Here is a 20529-nt window from a genome sequence, read left to right on the forward strand (position 1 = left end):
ATTTTAAAAAAAGATACTTCTGGAAAGAGCACCAAAGCCTGTACCATTCTTCACAGTAGCTCTGGATCCTGGCTTTAGTCCAAATGCAAACTACACAACCAGGTGGCCAGTACAGTATGACTTGCTTGCCTCTGGCCTGACTGTAGCCCTTACTGCTACCAGGTTTAAGTTAAGCACTCATCTGCAATCATGCTGACATGGACCAGTGCAACCAATGAGTGTCACAAGGTGCCAAAACTCAGTCCAAAAACCACCAAGCATGGTTGCACACATTTTCAATACCAGCACTTGAGAGGTGAGGTAGGGTTGCCATTAAGTTCAAGGCTACCCTGAGATTATATTGTGAATTCCAGGTCAGCAAAAAATTCAGTCCAGGGGTGAAGTTCTTGCTGTGTAAATGTAAAAGTTCAGATCCCCAAAACCAACATAAAGCCAGACGCAGTAGTGTGTATCCAATTCAGAACTCACAATAAGGGAAGCAGCAGCATAACATTCAACATTGTCCTGTGACTGTATATGCACCGTGGCATGTGTCTGTAAGCTCGCATGTACACATTACTTCAGAGGACAACAGACCCAATTCCAGATAGAAAAACTTTATTAAAAAATAGCTTTTGCGGGCTGGAGAGATGGCTTAGCGGTTAAGCGCTTGCCTGTGAAGCCTAAGGACCCCGGTTCGAGGCTCGGTTCCCCAGGTCCCACGTTAGCCAGATGCACAAGGGGGCGCACGCGTCTGGAGTTCGTTTGCAGAGGCTGGAAGCCCTGGTGCGCCCATTCTCTCTTTCTCCCTTTATCAGTCTTTCTCTCTGTGTCTGTCGCTCTCAAATAAATAAATAATTTAAAAAATAAAAAATAAAATAAAAAATAGCTTTTGGGGGCTGGAGGGATGGCTTAGTGGTTAAGGCATTTGCCTGCAAAGCCAGAGGACCAGGTTTGATTCCCCAGGACCCACATTAGCCAGATGCACAAGAGGGCGCATGCACCTGTAGTTCGTTTGTAGTGGCTGGAGGCCCTGGCGTGCATATTCTTTCTCCCCCTTTCTCTGCCAATAAATAAAAAGTAAAATACAAAGGAGTTCCATTTTTAAAAAATAGACTTCTGGAAAAATACAAGGGCAATAAAAGATCACACACAACTCTAGCACTTCACCTGGCCACAGGGCTGATCTTCCTGGAACCAGCTTCGCTAGAGAGATGACCCTGGACAAGTCTGTCAGAAAAGGCCCACATGCTTCCCTTGTAGAGTGTGACAAGTCTGGCTCTTGATGTCTGGGTAAGAGTTTTAAGAAAAGGTCTCAGGGCTGGAGAGATGGCTTAGCGGTTAAGTGCTTGCCTGTGAAGCCTAAGGACCCCAGTTCGAGGCTCGACTCCCCAGGACCCATGTAAGCTAGATGCACAATGTTCATGCATCTGGAGTTCATTTGCAGTGGCTGGTGGCCTGGCGCACCCATTCTCTTTCTGCCTCTTTGTTGCTCTCAAGTAAGTAAATAAAAATAAACAAAAAAAAAAATTTTTTTTAAGGTCTCAGTAGTCACATTAGCCTCATACTTGCTATATAGCCAGTGCTGGCTTTGAACTCCCAATCCTGCCTCCATTTCCTGAGGGCTAGGATCTTAGGTGTGCATCCAGGTGTTGCTGCCCGGCTATGTATCTCTCTTATTTTTTGTTCTTTATTGTCCTTTTTTCTTTTCTTTTTCTTTTTTTTTTTTTTTTTTTTTTTTGGTTTTTCAAGGTAGGGTCTCACTCTGTCTCAGGCTGACCTGAAATTCACGCTGTAGTCTCAGGGTGGGCTCGAACTCTCAGCGATCCTCCTACCTCTGCCTCCCGAGTGCTGGGATTAAAGGCGTGCGCCACCACGCCCGGCTTTTATTGTCCTTTTTTCGAGGTAGGGTTTCACTCTAGCTCAGGCTGACCTGGAATTCACTATGTAGTCTCAGGGTGGCCATAACTCATGGTGATCCTCCTACCTCTGCCTCCCCAGTACTGGGATTAAAGATGTGTGCCACCATACTGGCTATGTAGCTTTAAGCTCCTCATTCCTTCTTACTTGGACAGGCAGCCATGTGTTTCCTCCTTTGGCACTGTGTGAACTTATCCCAGGGTATGAATTCTCAGCAGCCCTGCTGCATGGCTGGTTCTCCTGAGACTTACATAGGACACAGACCTGCTCCTACCCTCCTGGTGTGTGGATGACCATCAGTCTCCATCTAAACCAAATCTGGCCTGTGGCTCCTGCTGCCTTGGACTAAAAGTGAACTGGGAGCTGGGCTTGACGGCGCACACCTTGTATCCCAGTACTTGGGAGGCAGAGGTAGGAAAATCACTGTGAGTTTGAGGCCAGCCTGGACTAGAATAAAATAAAAGCCTAAAAGCCTACCTCAAAAAAAAATGTGAACTGGGACTTGACCCCTGGTACAGACCCCTTACAGGTGGGCTATGTGCTACCTACCTGCCCTGCCCTGCATCTACTTTTCCACTGTCCTGTGAACATGCTCTACCCAGCCTGTCCTGGGTTGTGTTGTCCAAGGGAATCTCTTAGATACAGGCTGACCTACATCAAAGCTTCAATAATCAAGCCAGGTGTGGTGAGATATGCCTTTAATCCCAGCACTTATAAGGCAGAAGTAGGTCACCATGAGTTCAAAGCCACCCTGAGACCAAGTCAGCCTGGGCCAGAGTAAGACCCTACCTCAAGAAAAAAAAAAAAAAAAAAAAGGGTTCAATAACCAGATGGATTATGGGATTGAGTGCTGTTTGTTTCTGCGTTCAGGGGAGGAAGATGCCCACTCTCCCAGCTGTATCTTGGTCAAGGACGGGACTATATGGGGCACTCTCACCCTGTGTCAGATAGGAACCCATAAGTAGTCACTCTAAAACGGACAGTCTTTAGGGAGGAAAATGTGAAAAGACCTGAAGGTTGGCCTGCTTTGAGAGAGTAGACCCCATCTGTTGCCTCTCCCCGACCAAGGCATAGCAGCTCCCAGGCCAGCTTCCAGAGGCTCTTGGCCCCTAATTCCCTCTGTGCAGTTGTGTCCCTTGCTGCTGCTGCTGCTGCTTCAAGGCTCTGTAAGCCTGCACAGCCCGCTCTCGCTCCTCCCCCAGGATCCGCTGCCGGGCTAGAGAGGTGGCTGGGGGCTGGGACATGCCACCAGAGCCCACCAGTGTCTTCAGTATCAATGACTTCTTGCCAGGCTGAGGAAGAGAAGAAAGGCTGCATGCAGCACAGGCTTGGCCAGGAAGGCAGACACCAAAGAGCTCGGGCTGGCCCAACAGCTCACAGCCCATTAAGATAATGCCAGGCCAGGCCAGGCCAGGCCCCATAGCAGGCAGTACCTATGGGCCTTAGCTCTTGGCAACACTGGGGGTGAATTTAGGAAAACTCCCCATCCACACATACCTGCTCTTTGCTTACACTTCTCCTGGGCTGGACTGTCAGGTCTGGAGGCTGCATCACAACCTCTCCAAACTTCACAGTGTCTGGGGAGACAGAGTGGCCAGAAGCTTGCTGCTCTCACAACCTCCATTGCCCTGATGCCCAGAGCCCCTGTGGCATTTACACAGCCACCCTCCCTTCCTTCAAGGCCACAGAACCCAGATGAGCCCACTGACTGGGAACCTGGGACACTATAGGTACCCACTGAAGGAGTCTGGTAAGAATAACATGCCCAGTCCTGTGAGGACCACCATGCTATCACAGCTGCTTTGGTAACAGCTACCTTGGGTTGAAGAGATGGTTTAGAGGTTAAGGCACTTGCCTGCAAAGCCTAAGGAACCATGCTAGAGTCCAAGAACCCACGTAAGCCAGATGCACAAGGTGGTGCATGTGTCTGGAGTTCGTTTGCAGTGACAAGAGGTCCTGATATACCTATTTTTTTTTCTCTCTCTCTGCCTCTCTCTCCCTCAAATAAATAAATAAAAAGAAAAAAGAAGCTACCTTGCAGGAACTCTCGCTCCAGCTTCTCCAGTGCTCTGGCCTCCTTTTTCTCACGGGCTTTGTCTAGTCGCCGTTTCTGGAACCTGGGAAGAAAGCATGTGCGTCCAGATTCCTAAGCTTTCATCCTATCTGGTATGGCAAAGGCCAGCTTGCCCTACAAGGGGTGCAAGAGGCATTGCTGGGAAATGAGCCCAGGGGCCACTACCAGTGGTCACACTCCTTAACACCCCCAATTCCACACACATCCACCAGAGCAGGCTCCCACCCAGCAGGCTCCCCAAGGTCCCTATTCAGTAAGTCTCAGTCCCATGGAAGAAATGATAGTCTTGACATTTTGGGTTGCTGCACTGAGGAGGTAAGGATGTGACCAAGCACCCTACAGTGCACAGGATGGCACAGGGCAGGAAACCATCCCATCCCACTTATAAGACCAGGTTCAAAGTACTATACATGACACAGCCTCTTTATGGTGAGTTTGAGCCTTAAGGTTACATGACGTTTGAGACCTGAGACTTCAGGCAATTCTCGGCTAGGCTTTGGCTCTTGTTACTGGAAAAATGACAGGAATTCAGAGAGCATTTTTGTTTGTTTTGTTTTGTTTTTTTTGGGTAGTCCTCCTGAGAGATGGTATTGTAAGAGTGAGTTACCACTTCATGAAAAGCTCAAGCTGCTTAACTGGAAAGTCATGGTCATTTAATGTGCCTAAAAAAGGGATTTTCATTTTACTTTTTTCATTTGACAGAGAGAGGGTGATGGGGAGAGAGAATTGGCACACCAGGGCCTCAGCCATTGAAATCAAACTCTAGACATTTCTGCCACCTAGTGGGCATGTGCAACCTTGCACTTGCCTCACCTTTGTGCCTCTGGCTTATGTGGGATCTGGAGAGTCCAACATGGGTCCTAAGGCTTTGCAGGCAAACACCTTAACTGCTAAACCATCTCTCCAGCGCTTTTGTTGTTGTTGTTGTTGATGATGAAGCCACTTCTCTAGCCGCACAGATGGCTGAACGCAGGTGGAAGTACCAGGGTTAGCAGAGGAACCCAAGCTTGTGGCAGCCTTCTACTGGTTGAACACCATCCTTAGGGAGTACACGAAGAGCTCATAGCAGGGATGGAAAGATGGCTTAGCAGTTAAGGTGTTTGCCTGCAAAGCCAAAGGATCACAGTTCAATTCTCCAGGACCCACTTAAGCCAGATGCACAAAGGGGCGCATGCATTTGGAGTTTCTTTGCAGTGGCTGGAGGCCCTGGCGAGCCCATTCTCTCTCTCTCTAAAATGTGTTTAAAGAGCACATAGCAAACCAGGCTTGGTGATGCATACCTTTAAGCCCATCACTATGAAGGATGAGGAAGAAGGGTTGCTCTGAGTTTGAGGCCTGCTGGACTATACAATGAGTTCTAGGTCAGCCTGTGCTAAGAGATCTTGCTTAAAATATTGTGGCAGCAGCATTATCTCCACTTCTGAAGGAGTAATATCACAGAACATCCAGAGGAAACACAGCTAGACTCAAATCTCTTGGGACAAGAGGAATATTGGAGACAACCCAATTAGATCCAGGGCAGGAGGCTACATATCAGCCTCACATGGGCCCCTGCACACAGATGACACTCTTGTGAGCTCCATGATACCACAGTGCCCAGCAAGCTCTCCTAAGACAGGCACCTATTAAGCATTTTCCATTTTTCTATGGCAGCTGGCCCAAGGTAAACAACAGATCTTGGCCTTGTCTGGCTCTTGGACCTCTCTGGTGCTTTTCCAGAAAATGGCAAAAAAAAAAAAAAAAAAAAAGGTGGGTCTTTGAGTCACCCCATGTTGAGAAGCTGTTATGACCAGAATTTCTTTCAATATTATTCCTAAATTATCAAGCAGGGAATAATTGACACAACATTGTGTCATGAAATACAACTGTCAGAACCCATAGCCCTGCCTTCCTGAGGTCCCCAGCCACCAACTCACGCTTTCTTCCGCTCAGACTTCTCCTTCTTGGGAGCTGTTTCCACCTCTGGCTGCCTGGTGGCCTGGTTCTTGCTAAGGAATAGCACATGCTGGGCTTCCTGCTCCATGCGGTGGATGTAGGCCCCATCAGACTCGCCCTTCCTCTGCTTGAACTTGGGGACAATGATGTCTGGCTCCCTTCCTTTTGCTTCCTTTTCCAGTGTCTTCCTAAAAGCTGTCTGGGCTGAGGACAAAGAGGGACCCCAGAAGAAGTATGGAATGAGGTTCAAAATAGAGTGGATGGGGCTGGAGAGATGGCTTAGCAGTGAAGTGTTTGCTTGTGAAGCCTAAGGACCCTGGTTTGAGGCTCAACTCCCCAATACCCATGTAAGCCAGATGCACAAGATGGCACATGCATATGGAGTTTGTTTGCAGTGGCTGGAAGCCCTGGTGTGCCCACTCATTCTCTCCCTTCCTCCCTCCCTCTCTCTCTCTCCCTCCCCCTCTTTCTGTCTATTGCTCTCAAATATACCAAAAAAAAAAAAAAAGTGGGGCTGGAGACATGGCTTAGTGGTTAAGCACTTGGCTGTGAAACATAAGGACCCCAGTTCGAGGCTCGATTCCCCAGGACCCATGTCAACCACAGGCACAAGGGGGCGCATGCATCTGGAGTTCATATGCAGTGGCTGGAGGCCTTGGCACGCCCATTCTGTATCTGCCTCTTCTTCTCCCTGTCACTCTCAAATAAGTAAATAAATAAGTAAATAAAATAAAAAGTGGATGGGAGCCAGGCATGGTGGTACATGACTTTAATCCCAGTACTTGGGAGGCAGAGGTCTCACTGTGAGCCTGAGGCCACCCTGAGACTACATAATGAGTTCCAAGTCAGCCTGAGCTAGAGTGAGACCCTACCTTGAAAAAACAAAAACAAACTTCTGATGGCACTCCACAATTACTGAGAGGAAAGAAGTCCAACACTCCTTCCTATTCTCATGGACAGACAGAAAGGGGAGGGAGCTGGAGAGATTGCCTTAGCAGCTAAGGCGCTTGTCTACAAAGCTCAGCAACCCAGGTTTGATTCCCCAGTACCCACATTAAAGCCAGATGCACAAAATGGTTCCGGAATCTGCAGTTCATTTGCAGTGGCTGGAAGTTCTCTCTGTTTATAATAAAAATATTAGAGAGAGAGAGAATGAATATGAATGGGCAAGACAGGGCCTCCTGCTACTGAAAATGAACTCCAGATCCTTCCACCACTTTGTGCATCTGCCTTTATGTGGGCACTGAGGAATTAAGCTTGGGTTGACAGACTTTGCAAGCAAGCTCCTCTAACTGCTGAGCCATCTCTCCAGCCCCCCACTACCATCCCATGGATTCTTCTTAAGCTTTTTATTTTTTCTTTTTGAAATTGTTTTGAGAAAAGGTGTCACTCTGCAGCTAAGTTTGGGCCTGAATTTAAGAGTCATCCTGCTTCAGCCTCATCTGGAGTGCCAGGCATGAGCCACCACACCCTGCTTTCAAGCCTCATCTACAACCACACTGCCATCAGCTATTGCTCTGACCCTATGGCCTTCCCTCAATGCTCCATCCCACACCCTGCACTCCAAGCACTAGGTTTTGGCGTATTTCCCTTGCCTATAACACCAAGTATTTGAACAAGACGCTGGATTTACACAAAGCTCTGCTGCCACCCAGCAGGGGTTGCACGTACCCTCCTTCTTTCTCTTCTTGTTACTGAGCGGGTTTTTCATCTCCTGACGGCTTCTCATAATCTCTCGGAGTCGGAAAGGAATCTCTTGCTCATCCTGATTCCTGGGCTTGCAATTTACTTTCTTCTTCTCTCTACTGATCGAGAACCCAGGAGTGAGACTCAAATATCACATAAGCAGAATCAGAAAGGGGGTTGGCTTGGGCCTGTTAGGAGCTGCGGGGACCACGAGCCCAAGGCCATTCAATTAGGAAGACGGAGCGTGGCCCCGGGACGGAGTGTGCGGGTAAGCTACGCGAGGGCCCCTCCCCGCGGGCTACACCCACCCGCGCCGCTGTCCCCGCGGCTCAGGACGTCCCGAGGCCCCAGGCCCCGCCGTCCGCGCGGGAGCCGCAGCAGCGCCCCGAGCCCGCACCATGGCCACGCCGCCCTCTCTCAAGGTCCCGCCCCTGAGCGTCACTTCCGCTTCCGGCCGCAGCCCTACGCTCATTGGAGCGGCGCGGCCCGCCTCGGACGGCCATTGGCCAGCTCTCTCTCCCCGCTGTCCTTCGCTGTCTCCCGGCTCGCTCCCGGGTCTCCGCCGCTCGCCGCTCGGCCAGGCCGCGGCCATGCTGCTGCGGAGCGTGACCCGGGGAAGCCGGGCGGTGGGCGTCGCAGTGCGCGGCTCGGCAAGTACCGACGGGCGAACGGGGTTGCGGGAGGCCCCGGTGTGGGAGGCCAGCCAGCCCTCGGGGCACTCGCCGCCACTCCACGCCTGCCGCCTGCGAGCGCTCCTGGCCCCCGGGCTTGGTGAACCATCTAGTCTGCACCCGCGCCCCGGGTGGGCGAAGCGCGGGAGGAGGGAAGCACTCCAGAGAGCCACTGGGCCATTGGAGACCAACAGTGGGATGACCCGAGATCCTTGAGCTTCAGATGTGATGTTGTTCAAGGTCGACGCGTCATTAAAAGTGTTGCAATGGGGGCTGGAGAGATGGCTTAGCGGTTAAGCACTTGGCTGTGAAGCCTAAGGACCCCGGTTCAAGGCTAGATTCCCCAGGACCCACGTTAGCCAGACGCACACGTCTAGAGTTCGTTTGCAGTGGCTGGAGGCCCTGGCGCGCCCATTCTCTCTCTGTCTGTCTGTCTCTCTCTCTCTCTCTCTCTCCCCCTCCCCCTCCCCCTCTTTCTCTCTGTCTGTCGCTGTCAAATAAACAATTTTTTTTTTTATAAAGTGTTGCAATGGGCTGGAGAGATGGCTGAGCAGTTAAGGCGCTTGCCTGCCATGTCTAGCGACCCAAGTTCAATTCCCCAGGACCCAATTCAGCTAGATGCACAAAGTGGCGTGTGCATCTGAAGTTGGTTTGCGGAGGCTGGAGGCCCTGGCGCACCCATTCTCTCTCCCTCCTTCCCTCTCTATCTTATCTATTTAGTAAATAATGATGCAGTGAGTTGGAGAGATAGCTTAGTGTTTAAGGCCCTTGCCTGCCAAGCCTAACAAACCGAATTCAATTCTCCAGTACCCACTTAAGCCAAATAGATGCACAGAACAGCGCGTACGTCTTTAGTTCGTCTGCAGTGGCCAGAGACCCCGGCATGCCTATATGCTCTCTGTATTTCTCTGCAAATAAAATATAAAGATGATACAAGGCCAAGTGTGAGAGGATCACCGTGAGTTCAGGGTCATCCCGGAGCTACAGAGTGAGTTCCAGGTCAGCCTGAGCTACACTGAGATCATACCTCAACACCCCCCCCACACACACACACACCCCCAAGTGATGTAGTCAGCATGGCCTGTCAGAGGGCAGGGCAGAGCTTAGGTGCACTATGTGATGAGGGACCGAAGGCTGTGTATATGGCTAGGAGCTTAGGCTTCTTCCCCCATCCTGTCCCATCTAGTCATCTGAACCGGAAGTGTCAGACTCCACCGCCCAATCAGCTGTGAGTGCCTAGCCCTTGAACTCAGCAAGTTTTCATTAGTCAAACTATATCCTTTTGTCAACAGGCATGTCCGTTCAGCATATGGAAAAACTGAGCTTACAGATGATAAACAAAATTGTCTTAAGATCTTACGGGAGGCGGGGAGGTTGAGAAGGACATGGAGACACTTGTCTAGTGTTAGGAAAGCTGAACGTTCTTTCCTCAGAGCTGGGGACAGGTGATGCCTTACCAGCATCATGGACAGTCATGTTTATTTGCATCTGCAGGGGGCTTGCTGGCTCTCCAGCTGGGACTGCTGCCAGCGGCTTCCAGGAGGAAGAGGTGGAGGCAGTGTTCTTCACAGGCACCATCCTTCGGTCCGAGCCACTGATGGATGCAGAGAGTTAGGGATGGACCATGGGGAAGAAGGCTCCCAGGCAGGTACGAAGAAGAAGGACCTGAAGCCCAAGGCTTCCCTGCCCAGCAGGGACTCCTTAGAGCCTCCATACCCTCTGCCACCTGAGCTCCAGCCTCCTACAAACTGCTGTATGAGTGGCTGCCCCAACTGCGTCTGGGTAGCTTATGCAGAGGTTCTGCTACGGCACTACCAGGATGGTGGGGAGCGGGCCCTGGCTGCCCTGGAGGAGCATGTGACTGACGAGAACCTCAAGGCTTTCATCAGGATGGAGATCCGGCTCCGCACACAGGGTGGAGGCTGAACCAGCCTGCCTTCCCCCACCCCGCCCCAGATATCTCACCATGGGCAAATGCCACTTCACAGCTCCTGTTCAAGAAGCAGAAGAAATGTTCTTATGCGTGAGTCTGGAAGGCTCCATATGCCTAATGGGAATAGGAGGAATTGTTTAAGAACTACTTCAGAATAAATTCTCCCTGATGGCTTACACAGGAGACTCATGTTGTCCTTGCTCCATAAAGGATGTACCTCTGTATAGTAGCTGCAACCTTTACAATCTTTGAAAGTGAACTAACACCGTCTCCTTAAACAAGACAGAAGACCCTTCTAGTCCCAGTGTCCCTGGGATGTCCTTCTAAGGGACAGTTCCAGCTATGCTCTGTGTGCAGCAAGGAAGAACCAACATCTAGGAAGGTCCAATCTGTTCAGCTGGTGGATCCTTGGGGAAGCTGCTCCCTCTGCCAGGTAGAGGCAGAGGGTCAGCTTCTTGGACACTTGGGAACCAAGGCTCTCGAGGTAGTTGATAAAGGAGTAGGGAGCCTGAGGCATCAGCTCCACAATCAACTGCCAGGCACCAGTCAGGATCTTGGCTGCAGTTCTTGGCCTATGATAGGACTTGAGAGTCCTCACTACCACTGCCTCCCCACCCCATGGAAATTTTCCTACCCCAACTCCTCTCCCAGTAATTCCAAGCTCTGGTTGCTGGTGGCCTGGGCAGGGCTGAGTTTAAGTGTATTGTGTCTACTTATGTAAGGGAAAAGCTAGGTCTGTAGAGATGACTTCTTGAGCTGATCAGCAGGCCCTTTTCCATGCATGGCATTTCAAATGGGCCTGTGACAACAAAATCAAAATCACAGGGGCAGGGGGCAACCTTAACTAGTGGGTATCAGGACATCAGTAGTTTGGGCTGCCATCTTGAATAGCTGGTATGCCATCCAAAGTACTCAGCTAGGTCTGGGCCTAGAGAAACATAATTATGGTGATCATATTAGGCCCTTCTTGTAGTTACCTTCTTTTGCTGTGACAAAGGAGCAGACTAAAAGCAGCTTATGGGAGGAAAGTTTTTATTTATTTACTTTGTTTTATTATTATTTATTTGAGAGTGAGAGAGGAAGACAGAGAGAATGGGCACGCCAGGGCTTCCAGCCACTGCAGACGAACTCCAGACACGTGCGCCCCCTTGTGCATCTGGCTAACATGGGTCCTGGGGAATCGAGCCTCAAACCGGGGTCCTTAGGCTTCACAGGCAAGTGCTTAACCACTAAGCCATCTCTCCAGCCCTTTATTTTTATTTATTTGAGAGCAAGAGGCAGAGAGAGAGAGAATGGGTGCACCAGGGCCTCCAGCCACTGAAAACAAACTCCAGACACCTGTGCTCCCTTGCGCATCTAGCTAACATGGATCCTGGGGAATCGAGCCTTAAATCGGGGTCCTTAGGCTTCACAGGCAAGCGCTTAACCGCTAAACCATCTTTCCAGCCCAAGTTTTTATTTTGGCTTATACTCAAGGGGAAACTTCATGGTGGCAGGGGAAGGCATGGCATGAGCAGAGGCTGGACAGCATCTCTGCCACCGCAGAACAGCAGGAGTGAGCTGAGCTATGGCAAGAGGGAGCTGGCTGTAACACCCCGGAGTCCACCCACAACAACACACCTTCAGCAAGGCTCCACTTCCCAAATTGCTATCAGCTAGGGACCCAGAATTCAAAACGTGGGTTTATGGTGGACACTGATTCAAACCACCACAAACCTAGATTTGTATTTCGTTATCTCCTGTGAATTAAACCACTGCCTCAGGGCGCTGGAGAGATGGCTTAGTGCTTGCCTGTAAAGTCTAAGGACCCATGTTTGACTCTCCAGGTCCCATGTAAGCAGACACACAAAAGGTAAAGCAAGCTGGGCATGGTGGTGCACGCCTTTAATCCCAGCACTCGGGAAGCAAAGGTAGGAGGATTGCCATGAGTTGGAGGCCATAGTGAATTCCAGGTCAGCTTGGGATACAGCAAGACCCTACCTCGAAAAAGCAACAAAAAAAAGATAAAAAAGGGCAAGGTCACACATGCCCACTAGGTGGCGCAAACATCTGGAATTCAATTGCATGGAGAAGGCCCTGGCCGGCCAATTTCTCTCTCTCTCTCTCTCTCTCTCTCTCTCTCTCTTTCTCTCTCTCAAATAAGAAATAAATAAAAATTAAAACAGTGTCTTGAGGAAGGAGACTGTGTGGTCCTGTGTCGAGGGCAGGGGGAAAAAAAAAAACATTGTCACATTGTCTCAGGTGGGCATGGTGTGCACACCTTTAATCCCAACACCCCACTCCAGAAGCAGAGGTAGGAGGGCCAGTCTGGAACTACAGAGTGAGTTCCAAGTCAAATAGATGCACAGAACGGCGCGTACGTCTCTCAGGGTAAAAACAAAACATCCTCACCTGTAGGGATGAGAGAAGCTGATAAGACCCAAGGAAGCAAACAAAACTATTTGATTTTTTTTCTTTTTTTAATTTTTTTTTTTTTTTTGAGGTAGGGTCTCACTGTAGCTCAGGCTAACCTGGAATTCACTATGTAGTCTCAGGGTTGTTTTGAACTCATGGTAATCCTCCTACCTTTGCCTCCCGAGTGTGGGGATTAAAGGCATGTGCCACCAAGTCCAGCTTTAAAAAAAAAAAAATTATTGACAACTTCCATAATTATATACAATAAACCATGATAATTCCCTCCCCCATTTTCCCCTTTGCAATCCCACTGCCCATCATAGCTCCTCCCCATCTCAATTAGACTCTATAATGATGTCATATTTTCCTCCTATTATGAGGGTCTTGTGTAGGTAGTGCCAGGCACTGCAAGGTCATGAGTATCCAGGCCATTTTGTGTCTGGAAGAGTGCATTGTAAGCAGTCCTGCCCTTCCTTTGGCTCTTATGTTCTTTCTGTCACCTTTTCCACAATGGACACTGAGCCTTGGAAGGTGTGATAGAGATGTTTCAGTGCTGGGCACTCCTGTCACATCTCAGAACTATGATGCCTTTGAGTCATCCCAGTGGTCATTGCCATCTGAAAAGACAGGCTTCTCTAAACAAAAGTGTGTGTAGCTTTAATATATGGGTGTGAACATTTAAAAAAAAAAGTGCTTACCGGGTAGTTTGGTGAGCACAGTACATGCATTCAGCCAGACACCAGCAGGTGTTGCACCCTTAGGACTCATGACCTTCCCCGTCATAGGTTTTCAGTACCAGGCGTGTGTTCCCTGAGAACAGCAGTGCTGAGGTGTACGGGGAGCTCCTGAGCTGAGTGCTGGGCTAACGGTGTGTGCCACCACTCCTGACTACTATTTTTTAATTATTTTTTTAAATATTTATTTGAGAGAAAGAGACAGATGAGACAGAGAGGGAGAGAATGGGCAGGCACACCAGGGTCTCCAGCCACTCACTGCAAATGAACTCCATATGCATGCTAAACCTTGTGCATCTGGCTTATGTGGGTACTGGGCAATCAAACGTGGATCCTTAGGCTTTTCAGGCAAGCACCTTAACCACTAAAAATCTCTTCAGCCTCTGTGTTTACTTTTTTTATTTTTTGAGGTAAGGTCTCACTCAAGCTCAGGCTGACCTGGAACTTACAATGTCGTCTCAGGATGGCCTCAAACTCATGGCGATACTCCTACCTCTGCCTCCCAAGTGCTGGGATTAAAGGCATGTGCCGTCATGCCCGGCTTTTTTTTTTTTAAGATTTATTTTTATTTATTTATTAGAGAGAGGTTGAGTGAGAATGGGCATGCGAGGGCCTCTAGCCACTGCAAACAAACTCTATATGCATGTGTCACCATGTGCATCTGGCTTATGTGGGACCTGGAGAATCGAACCTGGATCCTTAGGCTTTACAGGCATGCATTTTAACCGCTAAGCCATCTCTCCAGCCCTCATTTTTAGTTATTTATTTTCAAGCAGAGGAATTCTGAGATAGAGAGAATGGACAGCCCAGGGCCTTTAGCCACTGCAAATAAATAAAAGGAAACCAGCGGTGGCGCACGCCTTTAGTCACAGCCCTTGTGAGGCAGAGATAGTAGGATTGCCATCAGATCAAGGTCACCCTAAAACTACATTCTGAATTCCAGGCCAGCCTAGGCTAGAGCAAGACCCTACCATGAAAACCAAAATAAAAGGGCAAAAATAGAGGCTGGGGAGATGACCCGGGTGTTAAAGTGTTTGCCATGCAAACATGAGATCTTGAGTTCAGATTTCCCATACCCATGTAAAATGCTAGGCATGGTGGTACAGTCCCAGAGCCAGAGAGGCACAAACAAGGAAGCTCTGGAGCTTGATGGATTTCTAATCTAGTCTAGAATTAGTGAGCTCTAGGTTCATCAAGAGACCTTATCCCTTTTGTCAAGTACAAGAGGAATAGTGATTGAGGAAAACCCCAACATAGACCTCTGACCTCCACATGCATACAAACAGCACATACAGATGCACATATAAAACACAACCAAATCATCAAGTATCATACAGTTAAGTGTGAGGAAGGGAAGGCCAGCTGAAACAGGCATCCTAGCCTGAGGGGCTACTCTGAGCTGTGACACTACCGGGCTTTGGGGGCCCAGGAGGAGGGAGCTGGAGGAAGCAGAGGCAAAGGACATGGACCACACAGAGTAGCTGGTGCAGGAGGTTCAGGGGCAGAGAGCAAGAAGTAGGGTGAGATTTGAGGCCAAATAAATGGAGAGGGGCAAAACTGTGGCACAGAGCCACAGGAACACAGAGACAGTAATTGGAGAAGGACAGGTCAGAGCTGTCTCCAAGATGGCCTGGTGATTCTTCAGAGAGTCCCACTGATAGCTGGGGAGGATCATACTTTCCCTCCTCTTCTCAGCCATCTACTGGAGCTGGATGTCCCTTGTTCAGGCCCTTGACCACACTAGTGCCCCTTCCAGTGAACCCCAACATCCTGGACAGTGGAGCCTCCCTCTACTCAACAATCTCATTAGTATGGAATTGGAGAAGGGAGTCCTAATCGGCTCACTGGCAGCAGGATAAATGCTCAGGCCAGTTCCCTGCTAAACCAGAGGCAACAGCACTGGCACCTGTGGCTCCCCAGAGATTCATCCAGCACTTGGTGAGTAGTGATCCACCCTGCTGCCTTGCCTGACAGCCAGGCATCTGCCTATTTGTCCAGGGTTGACAAGGGCTAATGGCCTTTGCCATTTGACTAAATTCTGGGTTTTTGGAAGTTCCCCTGTTATTTGGAGAGGACACCCAGCAAATCGCTTCCTCTGCTTGCTGTTTGCCCCCAGTGTCAAATGGTAGTGACACTATTTTTTTAATATTTTATTTTTATTTATTTGAAAGACAGAGAGAGATTCAGAAATAGGCAGAGAGAGAGAGAATGGGAGTGCCAGGGCCTCCAGCCATTGCAAACAAACTCCAGATGCATGCGCCCTCTTATGCATCAGGCTTCTGTGGGTCTTGGAGAGTTGAACCTGGGTCATTTGGCTTTTCAGGCAAGTGCCTTAACTGCTAAGTCATCTCTCCGGCCTGGTAGTGACACTTTTTCTAAGGCCAGCAATTGAATCAGTCAATTGAGTGGCACCAAATGTGTACAGGCTGGGCTAGGGCAGCTGACGCATGGTTTCCATGAATACAGCACTGGATGGTTAGAGCTCTGTAAGGGAACAGAGCTGCCCATGAGGAGCCCATGGCCTTTATTCTGCCATCTCTGGGTAGTGAGGAAAGGGTGTCACAGAGCTGAGTATCCAGGACCCCCAAGCTCCTGAGCACTGGTTCCTCCCAGGTTGGTGCTAGCTTCAGGGGCAAAAGCTGAACCTCAGGAGAGAGGGAACGGGGCGCCCTTGGGATTGAGGTAGACCGCGCCATGGCCCTAGTACAAGGCTACCTTGTTCTTGCCTCCTGGTCAGCTTCAGCACTGATGCTCCAGCCAACAGCTGACAGTAGCCCCAGGCTGGAGTCAGCAACCCACCTCCCACCTCTGGATCAGGCAGGAGACCCTAAGAGGTGATCCCTGGGCTGGGGGGAAGTACATTCTGCCTGAGTCACCTGTATGGCCTTTGAAACTTCTGGCAGCGTGTGGGGCTTATACTAGTCTTCCTTGGGTGCTAATAGGCTTAGAGAAAGCTGTGATGTCCTTGACCAAAGTCACTGGGGCTTAGAGAGAAGCTCTGGGGAGAAGAGGAGGGGTCACCTGTGTGGTGCTTGCAAGGACACACTGGCCTTATACAGAACAACAGCCAGCTCAGCCACCTCAAGCCCTGAGGCAACAGTGACTCAGAGCAGGCCCTAAATCAGCCAGTGAACGAGCAACTGGGGCTTTTTATGTCTACCAGAACCCCAGGGACTCAGGAAAGCCCTAGGCCCTCAGAAGTTGTTGCAGATTTTCCTTTCTTCCTTCTTTCTTTCTTTCTTATTTTGTGGAGCTGGGTGTGGTGGCACATACCTTTAATCCTAGCACTTGGGATGCTGAGGTAGGAGGATCACTGCAAGTTTGAGGTAACCTCAGACTACATAGTAAATTCCAGGCCAGTTTGAACTAGAATGAGACCTACCTTGAAAAAAAAAAAAAGAAAGAAAGAAAGAAAAAGAAAAGAAAATAGCCATGGGGGGGGGGGGTGGTGGCACAGGCCTTTAATCCCAGCACTCAGGAAGCAGAAATAGGAGGATAGCTGAAAGATCAAGGCTACCCTGAGGTACATAGTGAATTCTAGGTCAGCCTTGGCTAGAGCAAGCACTTACCTTGAAAAATTAAAAATAAATAAGTAAAATTTGGGGGGCTAGAAGATGGTTCAGTGCTTAAAGGCACTTGCTTACAAAGCCTGCTAGCCCAGGTTCCATTCCCTAGCTTCCATGTAAAGCTGGACACAAAATGTGGTGCATGTGTCTGGCAGCCAGAGACCTTGTTGCACCCATACAGACATACACATCTGTATAAATAAGTGTTACTGAAGTTTTTTTGTGTGTTTTAAAATTACTTTTATTTATTTATGAGGGAAAAAGAGAGCAAGAGAAAAGAGAATAAGTGCGCCAAGGCCTCTAGCTACTGCAAATTCCAGATGTATATGCCTCCATGTGCATCTGACTTTCATAGGATATAGGGAATTGAACCTGGGTGTTTAGGCTTCATAGGTAAGCGCCTTAACTGCTAAGCCATCTCACTAGCCCTGTTTTTATTTTAATATTTATTTTTATTTATTTATTACAGAGAGAGAGAGGGAGGGAGGGAGAGGGTGGGCACGCCAGGGCCTCTAGCCACTTGCAAACAAACTCCAGACACGTGCACCACCTTGTGCATATGGCTTACATGGGACCTGGAGAATTGAACCTGGATAGGCTTTGCAGGCGAGCACCTTAACCAGTAAGTCATCTCTCCAGCCATGTTTTGTTTTTTGTTTTTTGTTTTTTTTCCTAGGTAGGGTCTCACTCTAGCTCAGGCTGACCTAGAATTCACTATGCAGTCTCATGGTGGCCTTGAATTTATGGCAATCCTCTTACCCCTGCCTCCCAAGTGCTGGGATTAAAAGGCGTGGGCCACCATGCACAGCTCAAAAAATATTTTTTAATTTTTTTAATTTATTTACTGGAGAGAGAGAGTATGGGAGCACCAGGGCCACTTGTTGCAAACAAACTTTCGGTGCATTCAACATCTTGTGCATCTTGGCTTTATGTGGGTGCTGGGGAATTAAACCCCAGTTGGTAGGCTTTTTAGCAAGCACTTTTAGCTGCTATGCCATTTCCCCAGCCCATGTCCAGCGTTTTTTTTTTTTTAATATTTTATTTATTTATTTGCAAGCAGAGAGAGACAGAGATAAAATGGGCACGCCAGAGCCTTCAGCCCATGTAAACGAACTCCAACGCATGCTCCACTTTTTGCATCTGTCTTATGTGGGTCCTGGGGAATTGAACCTGGGTCCTTTGGCTTTGCAGGCAAACACCTTAACTGCCAAGCCATCTCTCCAGCCCCAGCATTTTTTTTTTTTATCGAGGTAGGGTCTTACTCTTGCCCAGGCTAACTTGGTACTCACTGTAGTTCCAAGCTGGCCTTGAACTCACAACAATTCTCCTGCCTCTTCCTACCAAGTGCTGGGATTAAAGTATACACCACCATGCTCAGCCCCATGCCTGGCTTTTAAAATATTTTTTTTTAATGTTTATTAAAGCCGGGAGAGGGAGAAAGAGAGAATGGGTATGACAGGGCCTCTAGACACTGCATATTCCAGAAGCATGCACCACCATGTGCATCTGGCTTATGTAGGATGTGGTGAATTGAACCTGGGTCCATAGGCTTCACAGGCAAATGCCTTAACCGCTAAGCCATCTCTCCAGCCCTAAAATATTCTATTTGTTTATTTTTGTATGTGTATATGGTCACACCGGATCCTTTGCCATTGCAAAAGAATGCCAGACACTTTCACCACTTTTTTTTTTTTTCAAGGTAGAGTCTCACTAGCTCAGGCTGACCTGGAATTCACTATGTAGTCTCAGGATGGCCTCAAACTCACGGCAATCCTACCTCTGCCTCCCGAGTGTGGGGATTAAAGGTGTGTACCACCATGCCCAGCTTTCACCACTTTTTAAAAGAGCTTTTTATTTCAATTTTATTTATTTATTTATTTGACAGAGATAGAAGGGGGGAGAGAGAGAGAGAGAATGGGTGTGCCAGGGACTCCAGCCACTGCAAACGAACTCCACATGTGTGTGCCCCCTTGTACACCTGGCTAACGTGGGTCCTGGGGAATCGAACCTGGGTCCTTTGGCTCTGCAGGCAAACGCCTTGACTGCTAAGCCATCCCTCCAGCCCAGTTTTCACCACTTTTTAATCCAGCGTTATGTGGGTAGTTTGGAAATTTGAATCTGAGCCAGCAGGCTTTGCATGCAAGTGCCTTTAACAGTCGAGCCATCTCTCCAGCCCCTGTATTGCAAATTTTCATACTGTCCATGCCTTTGGTTTGCAACCATGAAAAGCTAAACACACATACTAGGAGTAAGGCAAAGGAGATTTATTGAGGAAAAGGTGAGAAAGCCCCAAAGTATCAGGGCAGGCATGCTTAGGATTTCAGCCAGTATGCAAAGAAGAAAAAAAAAAGAGGAAAATTTCTACTCTCCTATTTAGAACTCAAAAAAGCTGTCAGGCTCTGTAGTAAGGATCTGTGAGCAACTACACTGAGGGAGGGGCTTCTGAGGCTGAGGTAGGAGGATCACTGTGAGTTCAAGGCCAGCATGGGGCTACAGAGTGAGTCCCAGGTCATTCTGAACTCAAATGAGACCCTGCCTCAAAAAAAGAAAAGAGGACTGGAGAGATGACTCAGTGGTTAAAGCACACACACCCCAAATAGGTGCTATTTTTTAAAATGGGCTTAAAACAGACTAAAGAGGGATTGAAGAGATGGCTTAGCTGTTAAGGCACTTGCCTGCAAAGCCAAAGGGCCTTGGTTCAATTCCCCAGGACCCATGTAAGCCAGATGCACAAGGTGGCTCACACATCTGGAGTTTCGTTTGCAGTGGCTGGAGGCTCTGTTGAGCCCATTCTGCCTGTCTCTCTCTCTGCCTCTTTCTTTGTCTGTTACTCTCAAATAAATAAAAATAAACAAAAAAAAAATTTAAAAAAAGAAATAGGGCTGGAGAGATGGCTTAGTGGTTAAACTTCTTGCCTGCAAAGGCAAAAGACCCAGGTTCAATTCCCCAGTACCCACATAAAGCTAGATGTACAAGGTAGTGCATGTATCTGGAACTCATTTGTAGTGGCTAGAAGCCCTGGTACACCCACATTCATTTATATCTCTCTCTCCTTGAAAATAAATAAATTTTAAAAAATTTAAAGGAAGGGGACTCGGCATGGTTGTGCATGCCTTTAATCCCAGCACTTGGGAGGCTGAGGTGGGAGGATCACTGTGAGTTCAAGGCCACCCTGAGACTACCTAGTGAATTCCGGGTGAGCCTGGGCTAGAGTGAGACCCTAAAAAAAAAAAAAGGAAGGAAAGAGAAAGAGAGAAGAAGGGCAGAGGCAGTGAGTGAGGCTGACCTGTAGGGCCAGAAGCTAAGTTCCTTTGAGTCTCATCCCAGTTCTAGCAAGAGTCCCCAGAGAGCTTTCAACAGAGTAAAATAATTGGATCTGACTCCAGTGGATGGGAAGGGAGACGGTGTAAGTGTCAGGGGTCTTCAGTAGCCACCTGTAAACAAAAGTGGTAAGAATTCCTGGTTTGGGACATGTCATGGGGTCAGAAGGGTGGGTGTGGTGAGGATTAGGTGAGGAGTGTGTGAGGTAGGGACAAGAGCAATGGCTGAGTTGTGTGTGGCCAGGCAGGGGAAGGAGAGTGCTGGGTACCTCCAGTGGAGCTGGAAGGTGGTTTCTTGAGGTAGGAATCACTGTCCC

The 20529-nt window shown here is 48.8% G+C and overlaps 2 protein-coding genes across 3 annotated transcripts; one reads left to right on the forward strand and one right to left on the reverse strand.

Annotated features, from left to right (window-relative positions):
* Nucleotides 1-1889: 1889 nt before the first annotated feature.
* Nucleotides 1890-8186, reverse strand: Ccdc137 (coiled-coil domain containing 137). Its single transcript, XM_012948057.2, has 6 exons — nt 7903-8186; nt 7580-7710; nt 5890-6112; nt 3934-4016; nt 3397-3476; nt 1890-3191 (listed from the first exon to the last, which is right to left on the reverse strand). The coding sequence occupies exons 1-6, from the start codon at nt 8184-8186 to the stop codon at nt 3009-3011; spliced, it is 984 nt and encodes a 327-aa protein (XP_012803511.2). The 3' UTR covers nt 1890-3008.
* On the forward strand, nt 8153-10376 carry Oxld1 (oxidoreductase like domain containing 1). 2 transcript variants are annotated; one of them, XM_045159355.1, is made up of 2 exons: nt 8153-8244; nt 9760-10376. In XM_045159355.1, exons 1-2 carry the CDS (start codon nt 8185-8187, stop codon nt 10189-10191), a joined length of 492 nt encoding a protein of 163 aa, XP_045015290.1. In that variant the 5' UTR covers nt 8153-8184; the 3' UTR covers nt 10192-10376. The 2 variants fall into 2 exon arrangements, with proteins under 2 accessions (XP_045015290.1, XP_045015291.1); XM_045159356.1 differs by lacking the exon at nt 8153-8244 and adding an exon at nt 8355-8505.
* Nucleotides 10377-20529: the final 10153 nt, after the last annotated feature.

The sequence above is a fragment of the Jaculus jaculus genome, chromosome 9 (assembly GCF_020740685.1).
Source record: "Jaculus jaculus isolate mJacJac1 chromosome 9, mJacJac1.mat.Y.cur, whole genome shotgun sequence".
NCBI classification, from domain to species: domain Eukaryota; kingdom Metazoa; phylum Chordata; class Mammalia; order Rodentia; family Dipodidae; genus Jaculus; species Jaculus jaculus.